Source organism: Centroberyx gerrardi, chromosome 4 (genome assembly GCF_048128805.1).
Source record: "Centroberyx gerrardi isolate f3 chromosome 4, fCenGer3.hap1.cur.20231027, whole genome shotgun sequence".
Lineage (NCBI taxonomy): Eukaryota > Metazoa > Chordata > Actinopteri > Beryciformes > Berycidae > Centroberyx > Centroberyx gerrardi.
The window spans coordinates 12,667,708-12,691,812 of NC_136000.1; the positions used below are offsets into that span (position 1 = coordinate 12,667,708).

The window sequence follows — 24,105 nt, forward strand, 5'->3', positions numbered from 1 at the left end:
TAAAGTAGGTTTATACAATTTTTCCACTTTTCTCAACATTTAAGTGCATCATACAGCATGAATAGTCTTTATATTAATGGTGATTTCATACAGAGTTATAGTGATTTAATACATACAGTACATACAGTAAAATAAACCTCAATCAAATTTAGAGGGACATTGCAAAGCCCTTAAAATGTAATATATATATATAATCTGATAAAATGATAAAGTACCAACTTATAAAATGGTATGCAGCGGAATGATAAAACTGTACACAACTGTCATACCAGATTATGGTGGCATTTTCTTTTACATTGCCAAGTTTTGTTTTCCCCTAGAACACACGGTACAGATTATCTACATGAAGCCACTCTCAGAGAAAAAGAACAAAAAGCCATTTCTGTATCAAACAGAAGGTCAACATCTTGCATGCATTACTTCAGAATTAGTAAAAATGTTAAATTAGCGGATAAGAGGGAGGGAAAAAAAATCATAAACGTCAACAACTGCATGCAGCAACAATGGTTATAATGTTAACATTTCCATAATGGTTTGAGTCTCTCTTGACCCCTCACCCTCACACAATAAAATCATAAGGCATGCCTCATACAGTACAGCCATTTAGCTCCTCCACAACCATACTTTAATGGCAGATAAATATTATTAACAATAGCTATGGATTCCCTTCTTGTTTACCTTCATATGGTCAAAACATACGTAATGTTACCTGCAAATACAGAGACAAATCAACTCATTAGGGCAGTCAATACTGGAACAACTCATTGGTTATTTTATGTGACAAGAGCTTTCAGTGGTAGTTTCATATTTAGTAGATCATCTCTGAATTTGTGGCCAGAGGCTAGTAATATATATATTTAGCAGCAACTTGACACTGGATTTACAGTTTATTTCTTCCTCCGAGGAGAGAGATTAAACACTCACTTAGTAGACAGTCGGCTCAGTTTGTGTTCCTCTGGCGGAGGTTCTTGTCTTTGTGGTTGTTGGTTGAATTGGTTTTCCTTTAGCAGGAAGTAAATGATAAAATTAGGTCTAGTCTCGAGTGAAAGATGTGTACACTCAGTAGCTGAGCACATGAACATACTGTGAGTTCTACTTTTCACAGTGGAGGACAACACCAGACCTGGGTCGAATTAGTATTTGCAAATAATTTCGTAGTTTTTGTTTTAACCTACTTATAGTCTTAGAGAATCATGGGTGGGGTTTACCTCATTAGGTCAATTTAGATGGTAGGAGGTAAGTTGTCAATCACAGGGAAGAAATATTAATTTATCACTAGCCACTGTTACATGCCTCTTCAAGGATTTTAGTTATTTGCGAATGCTGTGCGACCCAGATTTGGATTATACATTGAGCTATATAGACTGTCAAGAGTAGATATATGTTTATTGGCTACAACAAAACACACATGACCGAGCTAAACAACGATAAGGTGGTGACTGTAACGTATTTGTACTTACACTGGTCCGGCTGGTTCATCATCTGAGGCAACAAGGGAAGATATGGAGAAATGAAGACCAAAAAATAAACCGGAAGAAAGTTGCACACGTTGATGAATTGACAGTTGTTTTTAACAGAGAGCATGAGAAATGTGTGGCTGATACATGGTGCACTTGACCTTCAGGCGTTTAAGGATTACTTTAATTCAACTCTACTGTAGTTGGTCTGGGGCATCTGTGAAAGAGCATGACTATGTGCAGATTGTAGTCATGGGATGGAAACGTGAATGAGGAGGCTGAACAGTGAGCAGGCCATATGGCGTATGAAAAACCATCTTTTACATTTGGCATGAGGTTGCTCACAGACACACAGAATGCAGTAAAAACCAGCACAACACCACATTAAAACGCATGAGTAAGTGAGGACAATTATGTACAGGCAAAGGTTAAGTTTAAAAATACTTTGTTCATGCACAGACAAGCACCGCTCACAAAGATCTGTTCACTCAAACAGATTACTGAAAAGCAGCTCCATCAATATCAGCCTTCTAGATAATAAAGTCATTGACTCTGTATGGAAATAGTGACAGTAGAAATGCTTGGTAAACACACAGTACTTTCAATTCATTATAGTAACATGCATGCCATTTGAGAACTGCTGTAATGCTGTGTTTGATGCAACTATATGGAACCAATGTTGGTGAAAAAAAATCTAAAAACAAGCAAAAATTGTTGCTCAACATGTTTAATTGCATGTGACACTCAGGTAAAACATACGGTGCAGAAGTGAAAGAAGATTGTGCGTGTGGGTAATATGCTGTGAACTGGAAGGAGATGAGACTGGATGCTTATTGAAATTCATGAGGCATGCAAAGTCTCTCACTTACCACAAACATGGTTTAGGTTATGCGATTTGGGAAAGGGGGAGGATGGGAGATATCACAACAATCTGTTAAAATATTCAATACCCAACGCTAACCTGATTTCAAGAATTATAACCAAAGTATGAATTATTCAATTTAACATTTTGAGTAAGGATTCTGGTGTATGACTGCTCTACAACTGCAATATAATGCACCATGCTACTGAAAGGCTATGAGTATTTTTACTGTAAGATTGACTTGGTAATAATAATAGTGATAATAAGTAATATTTCACTTTGGTGTAACATGGTTCGTTTTCACCAGCCTTACCCCCATGTAAATGCACCTACAAGTAGCTCATGTCAGATATAAAAATAAACAGATAGCCTACCTTTTATTCAGAATTGTCTATTCCATTGAAATGCTTACTACTGTAGTTAGTTTATACTGCAGAACTACTATTTTAGCTGAGGCCCCGAACATGAATGACAGTGAATTAAGACCCCGGAAACCCACTTTACATGTGGGAAAGGCTGCTGAAAACTATGTATGTTATTACAAAGTGAAATATCCCATTAAAGCCTACCAATTCAGCAATAGTCCACGTTTCACCATGGGATGAATAGTAATGACAGTTTATTCTACCTGAGTGATATTAACTGTTATTAACTGTCATCGGGCGTCACTGACAGTTGTGAACCGTCATTCACCTGCTGCACGTTGAATCCAAACCGGCAACATGTGACAACATCAAAATTCCGTTTGAGAGGAAAAGGTCACCAAAATACCAGTAATGCATAATTTATGATATAGCCAGACTCTTGAAAATGAAGTAGTTAGCATTATTAGAAAGTCCCTGGATAGCATAGGCAGGTTGTATACCTAATGATGTCTCTCATGGCTAAGTTTGCTGGAGCTCGGGGACGGGGCAAGGTCCCTTGAAACCCATGAATAATTGAAAACCGTCCACCTCTTGCAACACTGCAGTATCATATTACTCATGAATATTAAATGGGTGAAATTGTCCTGACAAGGTGTGACCTACTGCAACAGTGTCTGCCTGTTGGGTCAACGTCGTCAGACTGAATTATTGAGTGCCGGCACAGCACAGTGTCAGGTGACTGAGTTAGTGTCTCCTGTAAAGGAATGACATAAGCAGACACCGAAAAACTGGGCCTCCCTCACAGTCCCCTGCTGCCCAACACCACACTCACTGGGCTCTGCATGCAAAATTCACAAAATTCACAGGAGAGATCCATGAATCACAATTAAGTTTCTCTTAAGTAATGTCTAAATGATTGGAAAACAAAAACAAGGATAAACACCACTACTGGGACTCACCGTCTCCTATATCCTCTGGCTTCTTGCGCTTCTCGTAAACAACGATGATGATGACCAGGATGATGATCTCGGCCAAAACCCCCAGTAGAGGCCAGAGGGGGGCCAAGTGGCTGCGCACCCTCAGCACAGAGACCACGGAGGAGGTGCCGATAATGTTGGTGGCATTGCACTGGTACTCGCCAGGATCCGAACCGATGTCCAGGTTGGCAATATGGAGCTCGGTGTAGTTGTCTTTGTTACTGATGAAGAAGCGTCCGGATGAGTTATCAATGTCCTGTAAAGGGAAAGGGAATCCACAGAATAGAAGAAGGTTGATGGTGGATGTGTCATGGAGGAATATGACTATGTGTAAGATGACAGTGGCTATGTTTACATGCACAGAGTAACCCGGCTATTGGCCATACTCTGGTTAAAGTCTTATTTGAGTTAAGCTGTTTACATGCGCCGTTGATACCCTGCGATTGAAACTGCCTGTTTCCATCAATAAACCAATTAACAGAATATTCCTGTCCACCTGCGATAGATAGAACGGTCTGCCATCAAGAAAGTATGAAAGAGATGTGGCTGCCAGCTACCCGCTTTAACTGGGCAGTAGGTTACTGCTAATACAGGGGAAAGACATGATAATCCCAATAGTAATAATGAGTACAGTTCACTGCCATGTTTTCTGTTGTCATTAAAATGTACCCATAACGCTGTGCGAGTCTGAGTTTGTGCAAAAACCAAAAGTGAATTCTCAAAATTGAAGTATGAGCTCACCTGGGTTATTCTAACCGAGTTAGGACGTTTATATGCATCGACTCAAAACCAGGTTACTTGAGTAAGAACAGAATTCTCTGCGTATGTTTTCCACTCTTGTTCTAATAAACATCAATTGTTTATTGACCACAGTGAACCAAAGAACGATGGGTTCAGTGTTTTGAACCATGTACATACAGTATGACGCAACACAATATATGACTTCCACACATCTATAGATATTACTGCATCCCACCAATATAAACTGCAGCACCCATAAACTGCATGAACCTTTTCCCACTAAGCCCATGGATGTGGGGAGATGGGAGTGATAACATACCATGGAAACACCGCTGTCCAGCTTGCGCCAGGTCCAGATGGGGTAAGGATAGCCCACAGACTTACAGTAGAGTATAGCGCGCTGGCCCTCATTCTTATTCTCACTTCGCTTGTGGCCTGTGATGTCAGGAGCAGCTAAAACAAGGAACAACAGTAAAGATCCACTGTTATTACATTTAAGAAGTTCACCAGAATACAGTGCCACAGGTTTACTGCGTGTGCAATAATGTATGTATGCATATATTATGTCGATTGCAGGGAAAATATATATGTGTAATTTGTACTTTGAAACCATGTTGTCAAGAAGAAACTGATAATAAACTATAAGCCACACACATTTATTGCAATCTCTCTATTTATTTTACTTAAGAAGGCAATGCTGGTGAAAAACTGCTGTGTGAATGAAGCGTTTTCAGGCACTGAACAGCTGCAGTACAGCAGTGAGATCATAAATGCTCTGCATTTCCGCTAATCCACTAAATGAAGGTAATTCCAGTTAAGTCTTTTAGGCACGATCAGGAGAGTGCTACATAGGGAAGCCTGACTAACTACTGTGTGAACAGAACAGCAGGAGGAAGATGGAATAAACATTAATCTGGCTAACACATCACTCAGCCACTGGCAGGAGATGGTCACACTATCACAATAGAAATCCAATGTTGTATATATTTGTACATCTAATATTCCATTCATTCGTCATCAGAAAACTATAAGGAACAGGTGGCACAATACAATATTAATTGTCAGTCATCAATACTACATGTAATACTCATGTAGTACTGTAAATCTGCCTGGTTGTAAATCTTTCTGCCTGACAGAAGTGCCCTATAAAATAAAAGCAAGCGCTACCAAAATCCAGTTTGCCTCCATAGCGATGCATGTGTGACAGCAGAAAAGGCTGGGGCCAGATTTTACTGTGGAGACATAATCCCTGGCCATCGGACAGACAAGACACCATCTGCTGCCACTGAGCTGGGCATTGGTTAGATGGAGGTGTCAAGGGCGCTGGTTGCCCCTGAGCAGCCAGTAGAGCAGTTTCAAATCGCAGGTCCTCACATGACAGGGCTGCTGGCGCTCAAGGCCGCCCGGGTCATTTTTACTGGTGACATCTCTAATGTGGCCTTGAAACCAAGAGGGAAAAAAAAGGGCCTGTAGCTTACAAATCAACACGTACCTTTAATTTCGATGGTGGCGTTGGCTGGAGGAGCCATCTCGAAGGTGTAGACACACATGTACACTCCAGCGTCGTCTCCTCTTGGTTTGCCCAGCCTGAAACAGCACAAACACACCACAGGTAAACCCACGCAAGCCTCTAAACCAGTGATTCTCCACCTTTTTCATATCAAGGACCCCTAATTTAGTACACATTAGCGCCACGCACTCCCATTTGATGATATATTTTCTCTCTGACCCAAATCTGAGAATATTTTTATTGTTAGATATGATTTTGTCCAGAATTCCACGACTATCTCTATTGTAGGTAGAGAGATAACAGTGAAATTATGATCGAAATAGTCATTCTTCTACATTCTCTATTGTGTTAACTTCTTGTAAATTAAATAATGGTGAAGTTTAACAATTCATCAATTTGCTGGGGACCCCCCGGAACCCCCCTCAAGAACCCCTGGTGGTCCCCGGACCCCACGTTGAGAACCACTGCTCTAAACCCCTCTCACAGACATACGAGGTTTCTCCACGACTCCAACCTGTACTCGGTGTTCCTGCTTGTGGTGCGCGTGTCCTCGATCTCCTCCCCGTTCTTCATCCAGTAGCTCTCCTGGTGGACGCTGTGAGCGCTGGTCAGGTTGCACTGCAGGGTGAAGGGGGGGCTGTGGGAGTCCGTGGGGAGGGTGATGTGGTCGGAGGAGGTGATGGACGGCTCTGCAAGACACACATAGATCAGCTATGACAGATATAATGCGCGCTACAACCCGGGCGGGTGAGGGTGTGTTGGAAGATGTGAACAACAACACAAAGGGTTCATACAGAAACCAAGGCCAACCATACTGTAGGCACTATAGAACAGGAATACAATAAATGTGTAAGATTAGAATAGTAACAAAATACTGTTCTTCCATTACAGTAGTGGCATACAGAGAAGCCTTACCAACATCTGATCATGGCAGAGGCACATTCATTCTACCGCTGAAATAAACTGATGGCTGATGGCAATAGTACAGCCGAAAAATATGAATCTTCAAATACTAATTGCGTAGTTTGGTCTGCCTCAACCGATTCAGCATTTATAAAGGAAGTACTCAAGTCAGGAGCCGGTGAATCTGGCACCGGGTCAAGGTCCATCCGACTCCGCTCTGAGATGTAATTTAGAGCTGAGATTTGATCGCCCTCCAGGAATCCCATAAAAAAAACACATTGAATCCCACATACTCTACAGTTACATGCACTCCCATCCGATTAAAACACAACAGACTGTCTAAAATCCTCGACTGGATTAGCTTACTTCAATAAAGGGCTTAATTGGAGTATTCATATTCTGCTTAATTCTGATAGCTGCATTACTGAAGTGTTGTTTGGACATGCACACAGCAGCGAGCCTGTCAATCACAGTGTTCACAAGCTGCAACACTACTTGCCCAACACACATTCAGTTTGTTGACTTGTCAGTGTTTACACCTACTCTTTGTTTCCATCTAGGCTTTGCGCTTCTCAAATCTTGGCACTGGATAATTTGTGGGAAAGTTACATGCACACAACATGAACTGCAATTTTGAGAAATGCTTATATAATGCATTGATTGTGTACTGTAGGCGGATGAGCAACTGACATATTTTATCATTAATAGGAGTTCCTAGTCAGATGTGCTATAAACGAGAGTCAGTGAAATAACTGGATTATTTTGTGCGTCTAAGTGTAGTTCTACATTTTCTACATTTCAAAATGCAGAAATAAAAGAAGAATAGACTACATTTATACATTTATAATGACATGTAACACATAGAGACGCACATAACGCACAAGACAGGGAGGATGAGGAAAGAAAAACTGAATATGATGATATTCAATTCAGGGAAATGAAAAACATGAAAGATAAAGGGAAACTAATATGTTGAACAGCCTACAGATGAGATAGAGAGGAAATAGAGGAGACTGGGCTCTACTGAACTGAGGGATGGGCATGGGCACAATGCGAAATACTACTCAGCTCTGCCTGTAATAGATGAGATAACGACTAGTTGACGGTATAGTTCTTCATTTTCCAGGTCTGTGGGGGAGGATGGCGTCTAGGGAGGAAACTAGTGGTCTGCTGGACACTTTCGAGGGAGGCTGAATCACACAGGGAGTAGGTTTGGTTGCTATGCCGGGGATTTTCCTCCACACTGACCACTCACTCTGCAGCACCGTTATCGTGGCCTGAGCACGGATCCAGGTGGTGGCTGGATTTTGGTGCAGGTCGTTGCGTCGCGGGTCATTGCTGGCTCTGCACTCATAGGTCCCAGCATCGTCCAGAGCCAGACGAGTGACGGCCAACACGCTCACCGCGTTGGCGCCGTAGGCCGTGTTGATGGACACCCGCCGCTTCCGGGCGCCGTCCCACAGCTGCCGAAAGGAGTCGGCTCGGTTGATCTCAGCGTACCACCACTGGATCTCCGGGGTGGGGTTGCCCACCACGTCACAGTACAGCTCAAAGGTGTCGCCTGTCAGCTTAGTCTCAGACAGAGGAGACTTCACAAAGCCCGCTGGTGTGTGTGTGTGTGTGTGTGTGTGTGTGTGTGTGGGGGGGGGGGGGTAGCATGTGCAAACAGACGAGCCGAAAGAGGAAAACAGGGGAAAGGTGTAGGATGGAAAGGCAAGAAAATAAAAGGATAAATTAAAAAGGAACCAGTTAGGGAAACAAAAGAAAATAAAGATTAGGTAAAATAATTTAAAAAAGACAATGACAGACAAATTATATTAAAACGAAAACAAAGATCAATACAAGCAAAATAAAGGTGAGAAACATTTTTAAATATTCTTTTCCACCAGATTGTTGCACAATTTCTACAGCATGAAATAGTCTTGCGTTGCAGAATACTGTGACATCAGCAGCAAATTGTCAACAACGGTCACATCAACAGTTTTGTTAGAGGAGAGAGATGACCTCAGATCTGTCCGAGCCATTATTACTGCTATTCCTGGGAACCTTTAACTAAATTCTGCAGGGACGTCCCTGTCAGGACGCCCTCACTCGGTTTTGTCTAATTAATGACATCATTTCAAATTTGAATCTGGCTTACACAGCGCTCACATGCAAAAGTCCTCCAACTGACCTTGTCATTTTCATAGCAATTCATCATTATCTACCGAGTAAAAACATCATCAGTGCTCAGAAAAGCTCGTTTATATGATTATTCATCGACTGAACACAGTTGCCTTTCATTCAGTGGGAAAAGTCTACTGTTACTGGACTAAAAATGTCTCTATTAGAAGTAAATGGGAGAAAAGTGCAACAATTGAACGCAGCTCTAGAGAGAAGGGGGGTGCAGCCGTGAGCCTGGTCTATAGGCTCTGTGGAGCGCACATGAGACTGAGAGGAGATTTATAGAAGCTGCAGCTCTGGGTCTCTGGGGAGCGTGTGGGCGCACGGCGAGAGACCCCCTCCGTTTCCATAGAAGCACTCAACGGCAACGAGAGGGAGAGCCAACCAGCCACACCAGGCAGATCATCACAAGAAACACATTCACCTTTTTTTTTTTTTGTTTTTGTTTTTTTTTAATCAAACTGACATCACCCTCCTGCTTTTAGCAAGTCTGGGCCAGACTGTGCCAACAGCAGATACCTTCATGTAGGTTGGGTTTCTGCAAATGAAGTAACTGAAAATGAAAACATCACTCAACACCTAAGCTCTTAACATCAAACTGCTGAGAGACAGATGATCCCACCACACACAGATGTGTCAAAACACTGTGTCCCAGCAGGCCACTCTACATGTCGGAGCAATGTTTGTCACCTCAAGTTGATGACATGTCAGTTTTCATATGTTGTTATGTGTCTCACATGTTAGCCCCCAAATGGATACATACCACACAGAAATGATTATGCTTGGGAGATACCTAGGCTACTTACTGTATGTTGATCAATTTACTGCCATTTTATTAATCTTGAGGATTTTCTTAATATTGTGAGTTTAGAATTTTAAGGTTCTATCTTCTATCTTTTTTATCAAAATTGAGTTGTCGTATTGATAATATTTGAATGTTACTTTTATGCTTGTGCTGTGTTGTTTTTTAAAAAGGAGCATTTGCGATTAAATATTGAATATTTAAGAAGAGAGAAAGTTCTATCTCAGAAATTGGTACTAGAAGTATCCAATCACAAACTTCAATGTTTCAGTGAGGATCAATTAAAATCCACCTTTCAGATGCATCCTGCCAGAGGCTAGCTAACGTAGCCTAAAAGAGTAGTAGCCTAATAATAGTGTTCAAGCCAGAAAATAGGAGCATTTTTAAAGTTAATGACAATATCACTCATGATAATAATGAAAGATAAGTGAGGCTTTTCGGCTTAATCAAGGCAAATCACTGGTTCACCAACTAAATCATTAGCTTTCTGATGTATAGCTAGCTAAGTCTAGCTAACATCAGATAACCTACAATAGTCATTATTGTTTCCTAACAGGTTATTATGTTATTTCTCTTTATCTACTGATGAATCTGCAGTATGTGGATGAAGTAACTGTTCACTGGTTACCATCCCAGTTAATGGGTTGTGTGGCTTCGCCTTTATATTGAATTAGTATTTTTAATGACAGATTGAGAGCAGCAGAAACACAGAACAGCAGAGAGAAGGAGTGAGACAGATGAACAGAGGAGAACATCGAGTAGAAAAGGAAGACAGAAGGAAAAAGACAAAAGACAATGAGGGTTGAGAGAAAAAAGGAAGCTGTCCAATCCATCCTCCTGCAATTCTGTAAAAACATATAGAAAGATATGTGTAGATTATCCTACTTTGGGGCAAGTAACAGTCATACATGCTGGCCAGTATTTTAATATTTAAAAAGTTGTGTATTACGATGAAAGGAGTTTTAAAGTGAAGTCTGTTTATGCAGTGACATTTCTCGTGTGGAAACTGACGTTATTGTGATGACCGGGGCTCATGCTGTAAGGGTTAGGGTTTTAATTTAGTTTGATGCAGTCTAGCCTTAATGTGCTTCAAAACTGACTTGATAATCAAATTTTACCATTAAATCCTATCCATCCAATTTCCCATCGAAACTGGGGTTAACCCATTGTAAACAGTCAGATAGAACCTTGTAGAACCAAACCAATTCTTAAAAATCCTATTTCTATTTGTCCTAGGGTTTTGATATTTTGCATTCAAAGGACCATGAGGCTACAGGCCTTAAGTTTAACTATGGTTTAACTATAAAGATAGATTTCACTTCATAACCAGCTGGGATGTCAAATATTTTAAACTCAATATCGCAGAACTGCGCTCTACCTAGATAGAACCTTATAATTCCAAGCTCCCGATGTGTCATACACTTTGTTGTTTGAGGACTGTATTGATTATTTATTTAAAAATGCCACAGGACCCTGGTCTCCCAACAGGCGGTACCTTTTGAATGGTGCAGCCACATCATAAAACCATTTCTCCTTGTATTTTCCCTTTTCACTGAGAAATCGTCTTTTATACTGTACTAACCTGGGCCAAATCAGGAACTGAATTCTCATTGCATTATATTCTCATTCTCATATTCTCTATGAAAGAATACCAATATCAATTTACTCAACCCCATCCTTCTTATCGCCTATATAAATGTAAGGTGAATAATTTGTCAATCTCTGGCTGACTGCAGTCTGGCTTTGTGTATTGCTGGACATCTCAGCATCTCTATTTGTGAGCGCTGGTTTCTAAATCAAGTGGCAACTCTATTCAGCACACTAAAGCACAGCAAAATCCTCTGCTGGCATTGATCAGTGCGTTGAGGCCTTCCTGCCTTGCACTTCTTGTGGTTTATTAACGAGAATGAGAAGAAAAAGAAAATAGAAAAAAGGTAGAAAAATGGTTTGGATGAGACTGAGATTAAACAGTCTCCTTGGTAAAACCACTCTGCCTTCGCTGAAACACACATCCTTAGGGAACCTTCACATATGAATTGTCATTAGCAGATACAAATGGCTCCTCCCATGTGGTTGGTTGCTCTGTACATCAATATCTTGCATTGTCAGACTCAGCTGCCTGGAATTTGACATGAAGAATGTCCCGACGCAAGAAAAACACAGTGATGAAATAACATCCCGCATATACTGTCGCAATCTCTAAATTTTCCAGCCTCTCTTTATTCAAGCTGTCGTAAAAGTGGTGAAAAGTTTGAGGACAGCTGAAGAGGGCCTGTGTTTCTACCCTATCTGTAAAAGTGGCACATACGCTGTCGCCATTTAAAAGAATCCTTGAAAACCAGCGGAGCGGAAAAGAAAAGATCCCGCTGTCGAGCTATCTGTCAGATACAAAGCTATAAAATTTAACCAGTGCTCTTTTTTTCCACTTGAGCATTGATTGAGGAAGAGATGCTATGAGTGGGTGTGCAATACTGGAGGACACTTCTTATGCATTCCTACACATGGTCAATTCTAACAAGGACAAAAATGAATAAATTCTCACTAGCTCTCACACACAAACACACACACACACACACACACACACACACACACACCGATAATAAACAGTTGCAAAGGGATGCAAGCTCCTCTGCACACTTACACCACACACCTAGGAATAATCAGCTCAGACCGGTGCGCTGCCTCACTCTGCTTGGTGGAGATGAGATTTATGAGCAGAGGGTCATTTGGACAAGTAGAATTGTATTGAGAAATCAATGTCATTCTGCAGTGCAGTACATCTCAGCGAAGAGTTAACAGATTCACTCTTGCAAGAGGACATTAAAGCCATGGTTCCCAGTGCAGCATCTCTGCTCTAAAAATAGAAGCATGCAGCAAAATGGACTGGTGCTATTTACAGTGCTGCACATCTAAGGTCCTCCATCTAATTACATACATGTTATGCTCGGTTAAAAGGGTCTGGCTTGATGCAGAGCATTATCTCGCCCTGTAGGATAGGAGTTATAGGAGCCTGATACACTGCTGGATTGCTGAATTCCTGAGTCATATTGCACTCCTTACATATCTAAGTGGACTACCAAGCCTGACAGGTTGGCTGTGTGTGTGTGTGTGTGTGTGTGTGTGTGTGTGTGTGTGTGTGTGTGTGTGTGCTCTAGTCAAAGGAAAAGATAAAGAATTTGAACTTCAGATTACACACTGATACACGATTTTCCAACCCCCTTTTCCTAATTATTCCCTTTCCTTATGAGCAGAACTTGTCCTTGCTGAATGAACCGTTCATGTTTCGAGTCGGTATTCAGCTCCACACTTCAAAGGACATTTTAGGGACATCGCACAGGCCTCCGTGTAGCCCATTTCAGCCAAACGAATACAGATTCTACCCTATTAATGATTTATTGACCCTTATTTTAAAGCGTGCCGTGCTTAAAGCAAAAAGCCTATTCGGTTCATATGTATTTATTTTAGAGTAGCGCTATTCCATGCTGGATAGGATATCTAATGAGGCTTGAGTGCTGGAGAGACATTCGTGATGGATAGCCTTATCAATACAGAGGAATCTTAAAATGATCAGTTTGTAAAAACCATAATGAAATACCCTTATGGCAGAAATTCAGGAGATATCCCTCTCCAAAACGCATTTTCGCCATGATGTATGTTTAGCGTCATGTATTTCTATAAGGCGTGCACATTCCTACCGTTCTGGGAAGAAACAGACTGCAGCATCAGTGCTCCAAATATCGCCACCGAGAAGGACATTATTGCAGTTCTTCGCTTGCCAGGTATCATCTTTGAAGATGGAAGATGAAAGATGCCGGTAGGGAAAGTGCTAAGGTGACCTGAGCGGGATGTGGTGCGGGGTGGAACTGCGAGCAGCCGAGGCTGGCACTCCAATCGGGTCAGGCGGAAAGCGTCGCTAGGTAGACTGGGACTAAAGCTGGCTACCTGTGCAGCTCTCTGCTGTCAGCCCGGTGCAGCAGCAGGGAAGGAACCACCTTTTTTTTCTCCATCTAATCTTAAATCCCGCGAGATCTTAGAGGAGCGCAGAGACAAGAAGATACACACGTCCTGACATAAAGTGGAGCACTATGCGAATGTGGAGTAATCAAATGGCTATAATGCCATAACTATACACTGTGCTGAATGCTTAAAACTGTGTTGTAGGTCAAGCAGTTAGACGGGCAGCTGACTAAGCCCTGACCCCAACAGACCCTGGGGCTTTAAGCAGACTTTTAATCCTATTTCAGTTTGAACTAATATAGGGTAATGGCAGTCTCACACCTGCGACACAGTGTGCTAGCCTCTCTTGTCACTAAAAGGAACTAAATGAATACTGTGTCATCCAAACTCACAGTGAGTGGCCTGGGACTAATTATCTGAACTCAGAAATCCCAGTTCAGACCAGCAATAGGCTATGCGCATGCTTGTGCATGACTAATATTAGGTCTTTAGGCTTTAATTGATGTCAGGCTGCCAGCTGATCTCCAGGTTCCTGTGTCTTATCCTTTTACCAACTTACACCGCCTATTAGCCTGGCCATTGTATGTTGACATTAGAGGGTGGAGGCTGCTGGTTATTTATTGTTGTTTTTGCAGTCTCCCACCAAATAAAGTCTACTTTTTAATTTTGTCATTAAAGAAATGTATGTTTTATCATGGAAACATTTACAGGATTCCACTGTGCATGTGTGCTGAAAAGGGTGGATGTGTATTTAGGATATTTCCAAGTAAACTGGTGTGCTTGTTTAAAAAGCTGCTTACTAAAACTGCAAGGCCTAGCTGAATCTTATAGCCTACCAGGACTATGCCATCTCAGTCCTCTCTTCACTGTTCATCTTCAGTGTAATACCTGGAGAACAATTGAAACTGAAGGAGGATGAAACTGCTGTAATTTTAGCAAGTTCAAATAACCTACAGATTAATTCTGATATTTATAAGGAAAAGCTTTGTGCATATAACAGTGAGCTCAAACGCGCCAAGCAAAACTCAAAATAATAAGAACAGTGCACACATCCTATTCTCAACAATTGATAGTCTAATTAATCATAGAGATTGCAGTTGCTTTCAGTGATAAAATCATCAACATCAGAAGCACCTAGGTTTACTCCTGGGGAGGGGATGGCAACTTTTAAAATAATTGACTCCTCTGAGCTCCTTGAAGTTGTGGGGCAGCTTAAATCTTCTACTTGCCCCCTAGATCCTCTGCACACGTCTTTTTTTAAATCCCTGCTTCACTGTCTTTCCGATGAAATACTTACAATAGTTAACAGTTCACTACAATCCAGAGTTTTTCCCAGCTGCTTTACAAATGCTATCATGAAACCCTACTGAAGAAATCTAGTTTAGATCCCTATGTCTTCAGTAACTACAGGCCTATTTCCAACCTCCCATTTCTTGGTAATATTCTTGAAAAGGTTGTTTACAAACAATTACACTACTACTTATCCACTAATAATATCTATGACAACTTTCAGTCTGGATTCCGTGCCCTTGTAAAGGTGATCAACGACCTTCGGATGAGCACCGATGCAAGAATGCTCTCTGTACTTGTATTAGGCCTACTTGATTTAAGTGCAGCATTTGACACAATAGACCACAACATTATTATGGAAAGGCTTCAGAATTGGGTTGGCTTATCTAGCTCCGTTCTGGACTGGTTTAGATCTTACCTGAGTGGGAGAAATTACTTTGTTTCTCTTGGTAACTATAAGTCTGATAATGTTGATATTTTATGCAGGGTGCCACAAGGGTCAATTCTAGGACCACTCTTGTTCAATCTGTCCATGTTACCTCTCACACATATCATCAAAAAACATGGAATTTGTTACCATACTTATGCTGATGATACACAGCTTTTTATTTCCCTGTCTCCTAGAGATTTTAGCCCCTTAAATGCACTGCTTGACTGTCTAAAGGATATAAACTTCTGGATATATTTATGTTGCAAAACCCGAGAGCTTGTAGACTTGATGTGAGAACTTGTAGAATACGATGTGAGAACTTGTAGAATAAATATGAACTTGTATGTTGAAATTTTCACTCACAAAAAATATTCACACACCCATGTTCTGAATTTGAAGTCACAGACAAAAATTCATAAATGTGTAAATTGATACTTAGATAAATACAATGACAGCTGCAAACTTATAAGGCTACATTTACTCATATTTATTCTTGTATTTAGTTAATTTGCCAGTAGCCTACAACCACAGCTCGGTGATTATAACCTCTCAAATTGGTCATTGCAACTTCACAAATGCGATCTCATCACAAACTGTCGAATTTGCACGCCTTGACTTTTGCAACACTTCCTGCGATGAATGTGTTGCAGAACTATCTTGTGCACCTGTAGCTGTTGATGTGAGATGGCTATGTGTATGATAAGGAAGGACTTATACCATACGCGTATGATAACATATGGATAACATATGGCGTAGTATAAGAGATGTACACAAAAGGATAATCGGTCTGCCCTAGAGTGAGATCGTTTTGATTGGTCATCATCAAACACATTTGTTATGTGAGAAATTTTACAGTCTATGTGAGAAACATGGAACTGTACGTGGCTCGCAGCGCTCGCCATACATTTGTAGTCCTTTGAAATCAGACTAGCAGTGCCGTTGGAGGATGCGACCTCTGCTGTTCATTCTTTTCACAGGCAGGTTAGCCTAGCGTTAGGTTTTTGCTAATATGGTTTACATTTATGCTTTAAAACTCATAAACGCGCTGTTGTCTTGTCAAGATTATCTTATATAACAGTGTGTATGAATACCGTAAGCCTGCGTTGAACACAGGGGTTATTTTCGGCATCAGACCTAAACCAAAACGCATTGAAGTGGGGATGCGACCAACAAACCATGACAGAGCTGACATGCACGCACCCCCCACCCCCCCCCACCCCCCCCCCTCTCCCCCGCTCTGCTCTTGCACATCAACAGCTACAGTTGCACAATTTAGTTTTGCAACACATTTATCGCAGGAAGTGTTGCAAAAGTCAAGGCGTGTGTGAATATTTTTTGTGAGTGAAAATTTCAACATTCATATTTATTCTACAAGTTCTCACATCGTATTCTACAAGTTCCTTCGTATATGAGATATGTATGTATATGTATATGTGTATGCATGTGTATATGTATATACTGTATGTATATGTAGAGATATGTGTGTATGTATATTGTATACATATCTGTGTATTTACATGCTTTAAATTATTAACTCTCTGCTTCTTGTTTATAAAGCACTTTGAACTGCCCTGGTATGAATAAAATTTGACTTGACTTGTGGTTGAAGTGCCTGCTTCAGTATCAAGAATTTGAATGTTGAGACCCTGATAGAGAAATAGGTATTCTGCTTGGTAATCAAAAACATGCAACTGCCATCAGAATAACTTTGAGTCTTAAACTAATGCTTTGCTCTGTAAAGAAATAAATTAGAATATGAGGCACTGATAAAACCTTGCCACAAGGTTTATACCTTAGCCTAAAAGGGAAAGTTGCTCAGTTTTACCCAGGAAATGTCTAGGGAAGGAAGCCCATATAAAGAATGAATATGCATATGAAAGAAAGAAAAAAAAAAAAAAAAACTGAGCAGTAAAGAGAGAGCAACAAAACAAAAACTGAGCAGTAAAGAGATAGCTTCCTTTCAAGGAAACTCAAGCCTTCAAGTAGAGTTTTTTTTAAAATACCGAGAGATAGTTTTGGTCCCATTTTTAATTCTGGTGAGTACCAATTGTATTACATGGAGCATGAAAGGGCCCTATAAGGGTGTTTAATATGCTAGGGTTGGTCTAATCACTGTATAGCAGACTTGACATTTTTTTAATACTCTTAAGAAAAATTATTTTATTTAACCTGCATGGCAGAGTGAGAGTTTGAGGTCGAGGCTGCAGTTGTAATTGATGTTTGTAAGCGTTCAACATTGTTAAAACTGTGAAAAGGATTTGTTACTACAAGATTTCCTGCTGACCAGAGCAAATATTCTGAAAACATCACTTATCGGGGCATCTCAACTCACTCAGATTCTACAGTGCTTGACACAAATATTATAATGATTTCTACTTCTCATATCTCAATGATGAAAACATTGGTTATTTAAAAAAAAAAAAATCAACAATCAACACTTGACAGTTATGGATGAGTGTAGTTAACTTAATTGAAAATGAAAATGTAATCCCACATTAGTATTTTCATTTTCCACTTATGCATGCATTATTTTGGTCAAAATAAAAAACAAATTCAATTCAGTAATCTAATTTGTATTTGAATTTTCATGTAGGCCTACTGGTCTGTACATTCACACCCACTAGGTCCATCTACACAGCCCCAATATTAAATTGTTAATGAAAAAGCCATTTGAGCTTTCATTTTCAAACACATGCCCCACTATATGGTTAACAGTATTCAAATGTTCATTCAAAATTGAAAATTAAAATGCGATAAAACAATTGCAACCTATTTTTGTTTTTGCAAATGTGTGCAACATTGAAGTCATTTAAATTGGGGTATAATTTAAAATTGTGTGCTAGCCCATGGGGAGGGCTTGTGGTGTCGACCCGTCTCGGGTCGAGGTCTTATGGGCTTCGGAGCATGCAATTCGGGAGTGGGCCACATCTCCCATAGTGAGATACCGAATGAGGTTTGAAAGAGAACTTTAGGTTATTAGGGTAACCCCGGTTCTCTGATAACCGAGTGAGGTATCTCACAATATTGCCCTGCTTGCATATGTAGGGTACGTGGAAGAAATACGCTTGAGAATAACGGGTGCAGCGCCGCGGGCGCTTATAAAGGGGGACGGGCTGGCCCGTGCATCTCAAGATGATTGGTCTGTCTCACGACAGACGTGGTGTTATTGGAGCTTCCATGATTGGTCACGCCAGAAGGCGCTTCCCATAGTGAGATACCTCATTCGGTTATCAGAGAACGGGGGTTACCCTAGTAACCTAAAGATATTCTGTTTAAAAGGCAAAGACACCACAGCATAGTAGAAGTAGTGAAAGCTGTCATCACTTAACTGTTTTATGTGCTTCCATTGACTATGCATTGAAAATAGCCAACAGAGCAGCACCACAATATGGCCCTCTGACTGCAAGGCAAACCTCCCCACAAAAAGTATTATTAATGCATCACTGCTTTTTCATAAATGTGCACCTTCTCACTGACTTTTCATCCGCAGTTTTCTCTTTTTATGTAGAATTTAGTATGGAAAGAAGACAACAATGGCTCGCAAGACTGAAGAGTGAAATTGGAAAGAGCCCTCTTGTGTCAAATGTGGCTTTTGGCTTCATCCTCATGGGCTTGGAGAAGTTAATGGAGGTGGAGTTTGAGTGTCCTTGCAATCCCAGATGGAACAGACTGTTTTCGTCTGCATTCTTTGTCATTCCCGCCGTTATGGCTTTTACACTGATGCTGATCGTACATGGATGCAGGCGGGACAGGTGTCTAAGAATATGTATCAGCATTGTCCCTCCCATAGTGTGGCTGATCCTGCTGTTCTTCGACGGCCAATACTTTGCCTGTGCAATGACAGACTGGTGGGGCAGATTTGTTGTTGTTGACAAGGCTGCTCCTCAGAAATGGTGTGAGCCAACCAACCATAGCTCATCACAAGAACTAATGATTCGCTCTCAGGAATTCTTTGTTACGTCTCAGGTGAGGAAAAATCTGATGTCTTTAAAAATGTTTGGTTTTGGCATCTGTCCAGAATTGATGTGTGAAAAGAGAGCAGCAACTTTTTCCAAAATTTGGTCTTATTCTGTTGTTTGTCTATGGTCCATGCTTTAGATTATCGGAATTTGTATGCTCATAATCGTCTGCCTGGGACTCATAGTGTATGCGATCAAAGAGAGCTGCAAAGAGGAAGAGCAACCCCACGGACTCAACAACACTTATGAGATGACTTGAGTTTGCCAGCAGTCTTTTCTGACACCTTCCCACTGAATCCAAAGTGACATCCTATCTCTCCTCTAACTTGAGAATGGAAATTTTACTTTGAGAAAGATGTTATTTTTCTGATGTGTTGTTTGTTTGGAGATTGATCGGTCTAGCTTTTAAAAATCTTCCCAGTCAGTCTGAAGATTTTTTTTCCTTGTTCCACTTAGAAGAAAAAAAAGCTAAAATTCTGTTAATTTTTTTGTGTTGTCTGAAATTGGAAGTAAAGTCAAAGAAATGAAAAGTGGAATACATTTTGATCCTCATAGTTTCTTCATGAATTACTCTAAATATCTATGCAAAAATGTCATATTTGAATTAAACAGTCTCATTTAAATATTATGTAATTCCATGCAAAAGATGTAAAGATAAGGATTGCTGTAAATAGTCTCACTTACATGTTAAGTATTGCTTTCTCTTATTAACCAGTTGCATGTATCAGCCTTGTTTTGTTTTGTTTTTTGTTTTTTTTTTAAGAGAGAATTTGACAAGAAATCACTGAAATACTTTGGGAATGTGTTTAGCATAGAACATGTGTCTCATTTTATTGTTGCTCACAGTATGCAGATTTCTCAAAGCTCATTTTTAAGATCTGGATTAAAGCTGTAATCATATTTTTTCTACTAACATGCTTGTCTGTCATTATCATCACTAAAAATCAACGTTTATTTACTCACTATTTTGGCCATGATGTATGTTGAGAGAGATGGTCCAGGGGCCAAGCTATTGTGTAGGTTGGATGGGGGGTGTGGGCCTCCTCAGGAAGTACAGCCTGCTCTGTCCTTTCCTGTAGAGAGCCTCAGTGTTGTCCGACCGGGCTTCCTGCTCCTTCTAAAGTTTAGGGGATGTCTCTGTTACACCCTGCAGTACTTACTTATCAGGAGGCTTTTCCAGTGTACATATATTTATCCAATATCCAGGTGCATAAAATACCAGGATGTTATACTTATTTTTGCATTCTTATGAGTATATATTGGGGAAAATACTACACAGGAAATGGTGCAGTTTCACCCAAAATGGTGTGTTAGTCATGGCAAACTCAACAACTCACAGAAAACAACATGTAAATTAGCATCAGCTTCAACATGGATCGAGTTTTGCATGCTGACATTGTCAAGCAAATACTGTGTGTGAGTACTGTGGCTAGCACACAGTAGATGCTAATTCTCTGACTATATCTTAGCTTTTCAAAAGCCTGTCTGTCTTCATGCAGACCTTGAGACAACTCCCTCCCTGCTCAGAGCTCACAGATCAGACCTGGACAAGGATAAACTGGTCCAGGAGCTGCTGCTGCTGCTGGTTGCAATCATCTCCTCATTTTGGTTGTTGTCCAGGTTGTGCCCTTTTAACTAGAATAAAATACAACTGAAGATTAGATTTAACTTTATTGTCATTGCACAGAGTACAAGTGCTAAGACAATGAAATGCAGTTTAGCATCTAACCAGAAGTGCAAAAGAAGCAGTAAAAGTGCAGTGCAATGTAATGTACATATACATATATATATATATATATATATATATATATATATATATATATATATATATGTATATATATATACATATATATATATATAAAATAAGCTATAAGGGTAGTATGAATGTGCTAAGATATATAGAGTATGAACAGTATTAACAGTATCAACAGTATGAACAGTGGATATGAGTATGCAAGATATATGAATATGCAAGATGTATATAATAATATATATAGTATATTCAGTATGGTGTATATACAGTATGAACAGTATTAACAGAATGAACAGTATGAACAGAGTGGTATGAATACGCTAAGTATATAAATAGAATAAATTATAAGGGGTAGTATGAGTGTGCTAAGATAAATAACAGTATAAATAACAGATAAATAACAGTATGAACAGTATAGTATGAGTGTGCTAAGATAAATAACAGTGAACAGTATAAACAGTATAAACAGTATGAACAGTGGATATGAAATGCAAGATATATACAGTATATAGTATAAACAGTATGGTGTATAGTATTGTCACAGCCCAGGCTCAATGGACTTGACAAAAAGGGAGACCACACATGTTTCAAAATAATACAACAAAATATTTATTGTAACCTAACTAAATAAATGATCAAAAATGAAATAAGGGTGTAAGTCTGTAACATCAGTAGTGAGTGCAATGCCTGGGTGAGTGTAAAGTGTGGTGTGGGGGTGTTGTATGGTGCTAGAAAAGAACCAAAAGGGGAGCATAAGCTCAAACCAACCAAAAGGGGGGAGAGGAGAAAGAGAGTGAGGGAGAGAGAGCAGCCGTCTTAAATAGCCTGGGATCCACCCATCCCAGGTGCCCCACGTTATCAGGGACACTCCCACTCTGCCTGTCAATTACCTGCAACAAAACACAACCAGGAAGCACACAGAGTGGGAGGGCTGTCACACACACCCCCTCTTAAGAACTGGGTCCCACCCAGTACCCAATTCAAGAAAATACAAAATGTCAAAAAATAAGTTTCCCTTTTCCAAACACAGGAAAACAATTATATATACACACACAACAGTCCCCTGTAGCCAATAAATTAGGGCTACACACATATATTTAACATAGTAGGCATACATTACCATTATAGTTTAACACTCAACTGAATACTACCCAGCTACTCCAGACACCGGTCTAACATTCCTGTTTCCACCTCAGCAACCTGGTACCTAGGAGCAATTTAAGAGGAGGGAGAAGAACAGAAGACAAGAAAGCGGAGGAGGCAAAGTTGAATACAGTGAATTATAACAACTCATGGCAAAAGCCCACGGGACAGAGCATCTGCGAGCACATTATCTACACCTTTAATGTGGCGAACGTCCAACTGATAAGGCTGCAGAAATAATGCCCATCTCATTAGCCTTTGATTGGGGTTTTGCAATGACCGTAAGAATGTAAGGGGGTTATGGTCAGTATATACCACCAAGGAAGCCATGCCACCCCCCAACATACACGTCAAAATGTTGGAGACCCCAAATAAGTGCAAATGCTTCTTTTTCGATGACGGAGTAATTCAACTGATACGAGTTGAACTTTTTGGAAAAGTAACCAATTGGCCGATCCACCCCGCTGTCATCGGCCTGCAACAGCACTGCACCGGCCCCCACATTACTGGCATCCACATGAAGCTTGAAAGGGTGGTCCACACGTGGCGCAGCCAGTACTGGGGCAGAGCACAGGAGGGACTTCACATTTTCAAAAGCACTTTGACAATGGGAAGACCAGACCTATTTGGCCTGAGCCTTCAGCAAATTTGTCAACGGTGCAACCACAGAGGAAAAGTTTTTACAAAAACTCCGGTAATAGCCCACCATGCCAAGAAAACGCATGAGGGCTTTCTTGGTAGTGGGTGGTGGAAACTGCTGAATGGCTTCCACTTTGGCTTGTACCGGACGCACTTCACCTTGGCCCACCACTTTACCGAGGTAAGTCACAGTGGCCTTCACAAATTCACATTTTGCCAGGTTGATTGTTAAGCGTGCCCAAACCAACCGATCGAACAGCGCGCGCACCCGCTGGAGATGTTCTTCCCAGGTATCGCTGTATACGACCACATCATCCAAATATACGGCACAACCGTCCAGCCCAGACACAACGCGGTTCATAAGCCGCTGAAAAGTGGCCAGCGCGTTCCTCAACCCAAACAGCATTACTGTGTAAGAGTACAAACCCGCAGGTGTAATAAATGCGCAAACCTCACGCGCTCTTTCAGTTAACGGGACTTGCCAGTATCCTTTCAAAAGATCAAACTTACTAACATAATGTGCAGAACCCACCTGATCCACACAATCTTCCATTCTAGGAAGAGGAAAGGAGTCTGGCTTAGTTACATTGTCAACCTTGCGAAAATCTGTGCATGGTCTAAAAGTCAAGTCCGGTTTTTTAACCAACATCCACATCATGTTCTATCAGATTGGTGCGTGAAGGGGTATCTGAAAAGAGAGAAGGACAACTTTTGATCAACCTGGTCATTTCATCCCTCTTAGGATCGTCCAAATGCCCCAACAGCACCTGCAAATTACTGAGAGCTTCTGAATTTTTCAGACGGCCCCGCAATACACCCTCATCAGGTGTCACCTCTCCATCCCCCTCATAAGCTGCCACCATATGAGATGAGATCACAGTATCTGTACACGTTAACAGAACAGGTCGAACACCCTTAGACACCTCTGTCGTTACTTCAGGACCCTCTACTGAAGAAACATAGTAAGGTTTCAAAAGATTAATGTGACACAGCCTAGTGGACTTCCTCCGTTTTGGCGTCTCTATCAAATAATTGCCGTATCACATTAAAAGGACCAGTGTATTTCGCCTGAAATGGTGACCCAACAATAGGCAACAGAGCCAGAACTTGGTCTCCTGCACTGAATTGCCTAGGTTCTGCACGGCGATCATACA

The 24,105-nt window shown here is 40.8% G+C and overlaps 1 protein-coding gene across 1 annotated transcript; it reads right to left on the reverse strand.

The window, feature by feature from the left end:
* Positions 1-307: 307 nt before the first annotated feature.
* On the reverse strand, positions 308-13,536 carry nptna (neuroplastin a). Its single transcript, XM_071896677.2, has 9 exons — positions 13,476-13,536; positions 8,071-8,418; positions 6,427-6,601; positions 5,895-5,989; positions 4,722-4,855; positions 3,644-3,917; positions 1,461-1,482; positions 925-1,001; positions 308-709 (listed from the first exon to the last, which is right to left on the reverse strand). Exons 1-8 carry the CDS (start codon positions 13,534-13,536, stop codon positions 941-943), a joined length of 1,170 nt encoding a protein of 389 aa, XP_071752778.1. The 3' UTR covers positions 308-709; positions 925-940.
* Positions 13,537-24,105: the final 10,569 nt, after the last annotated feature.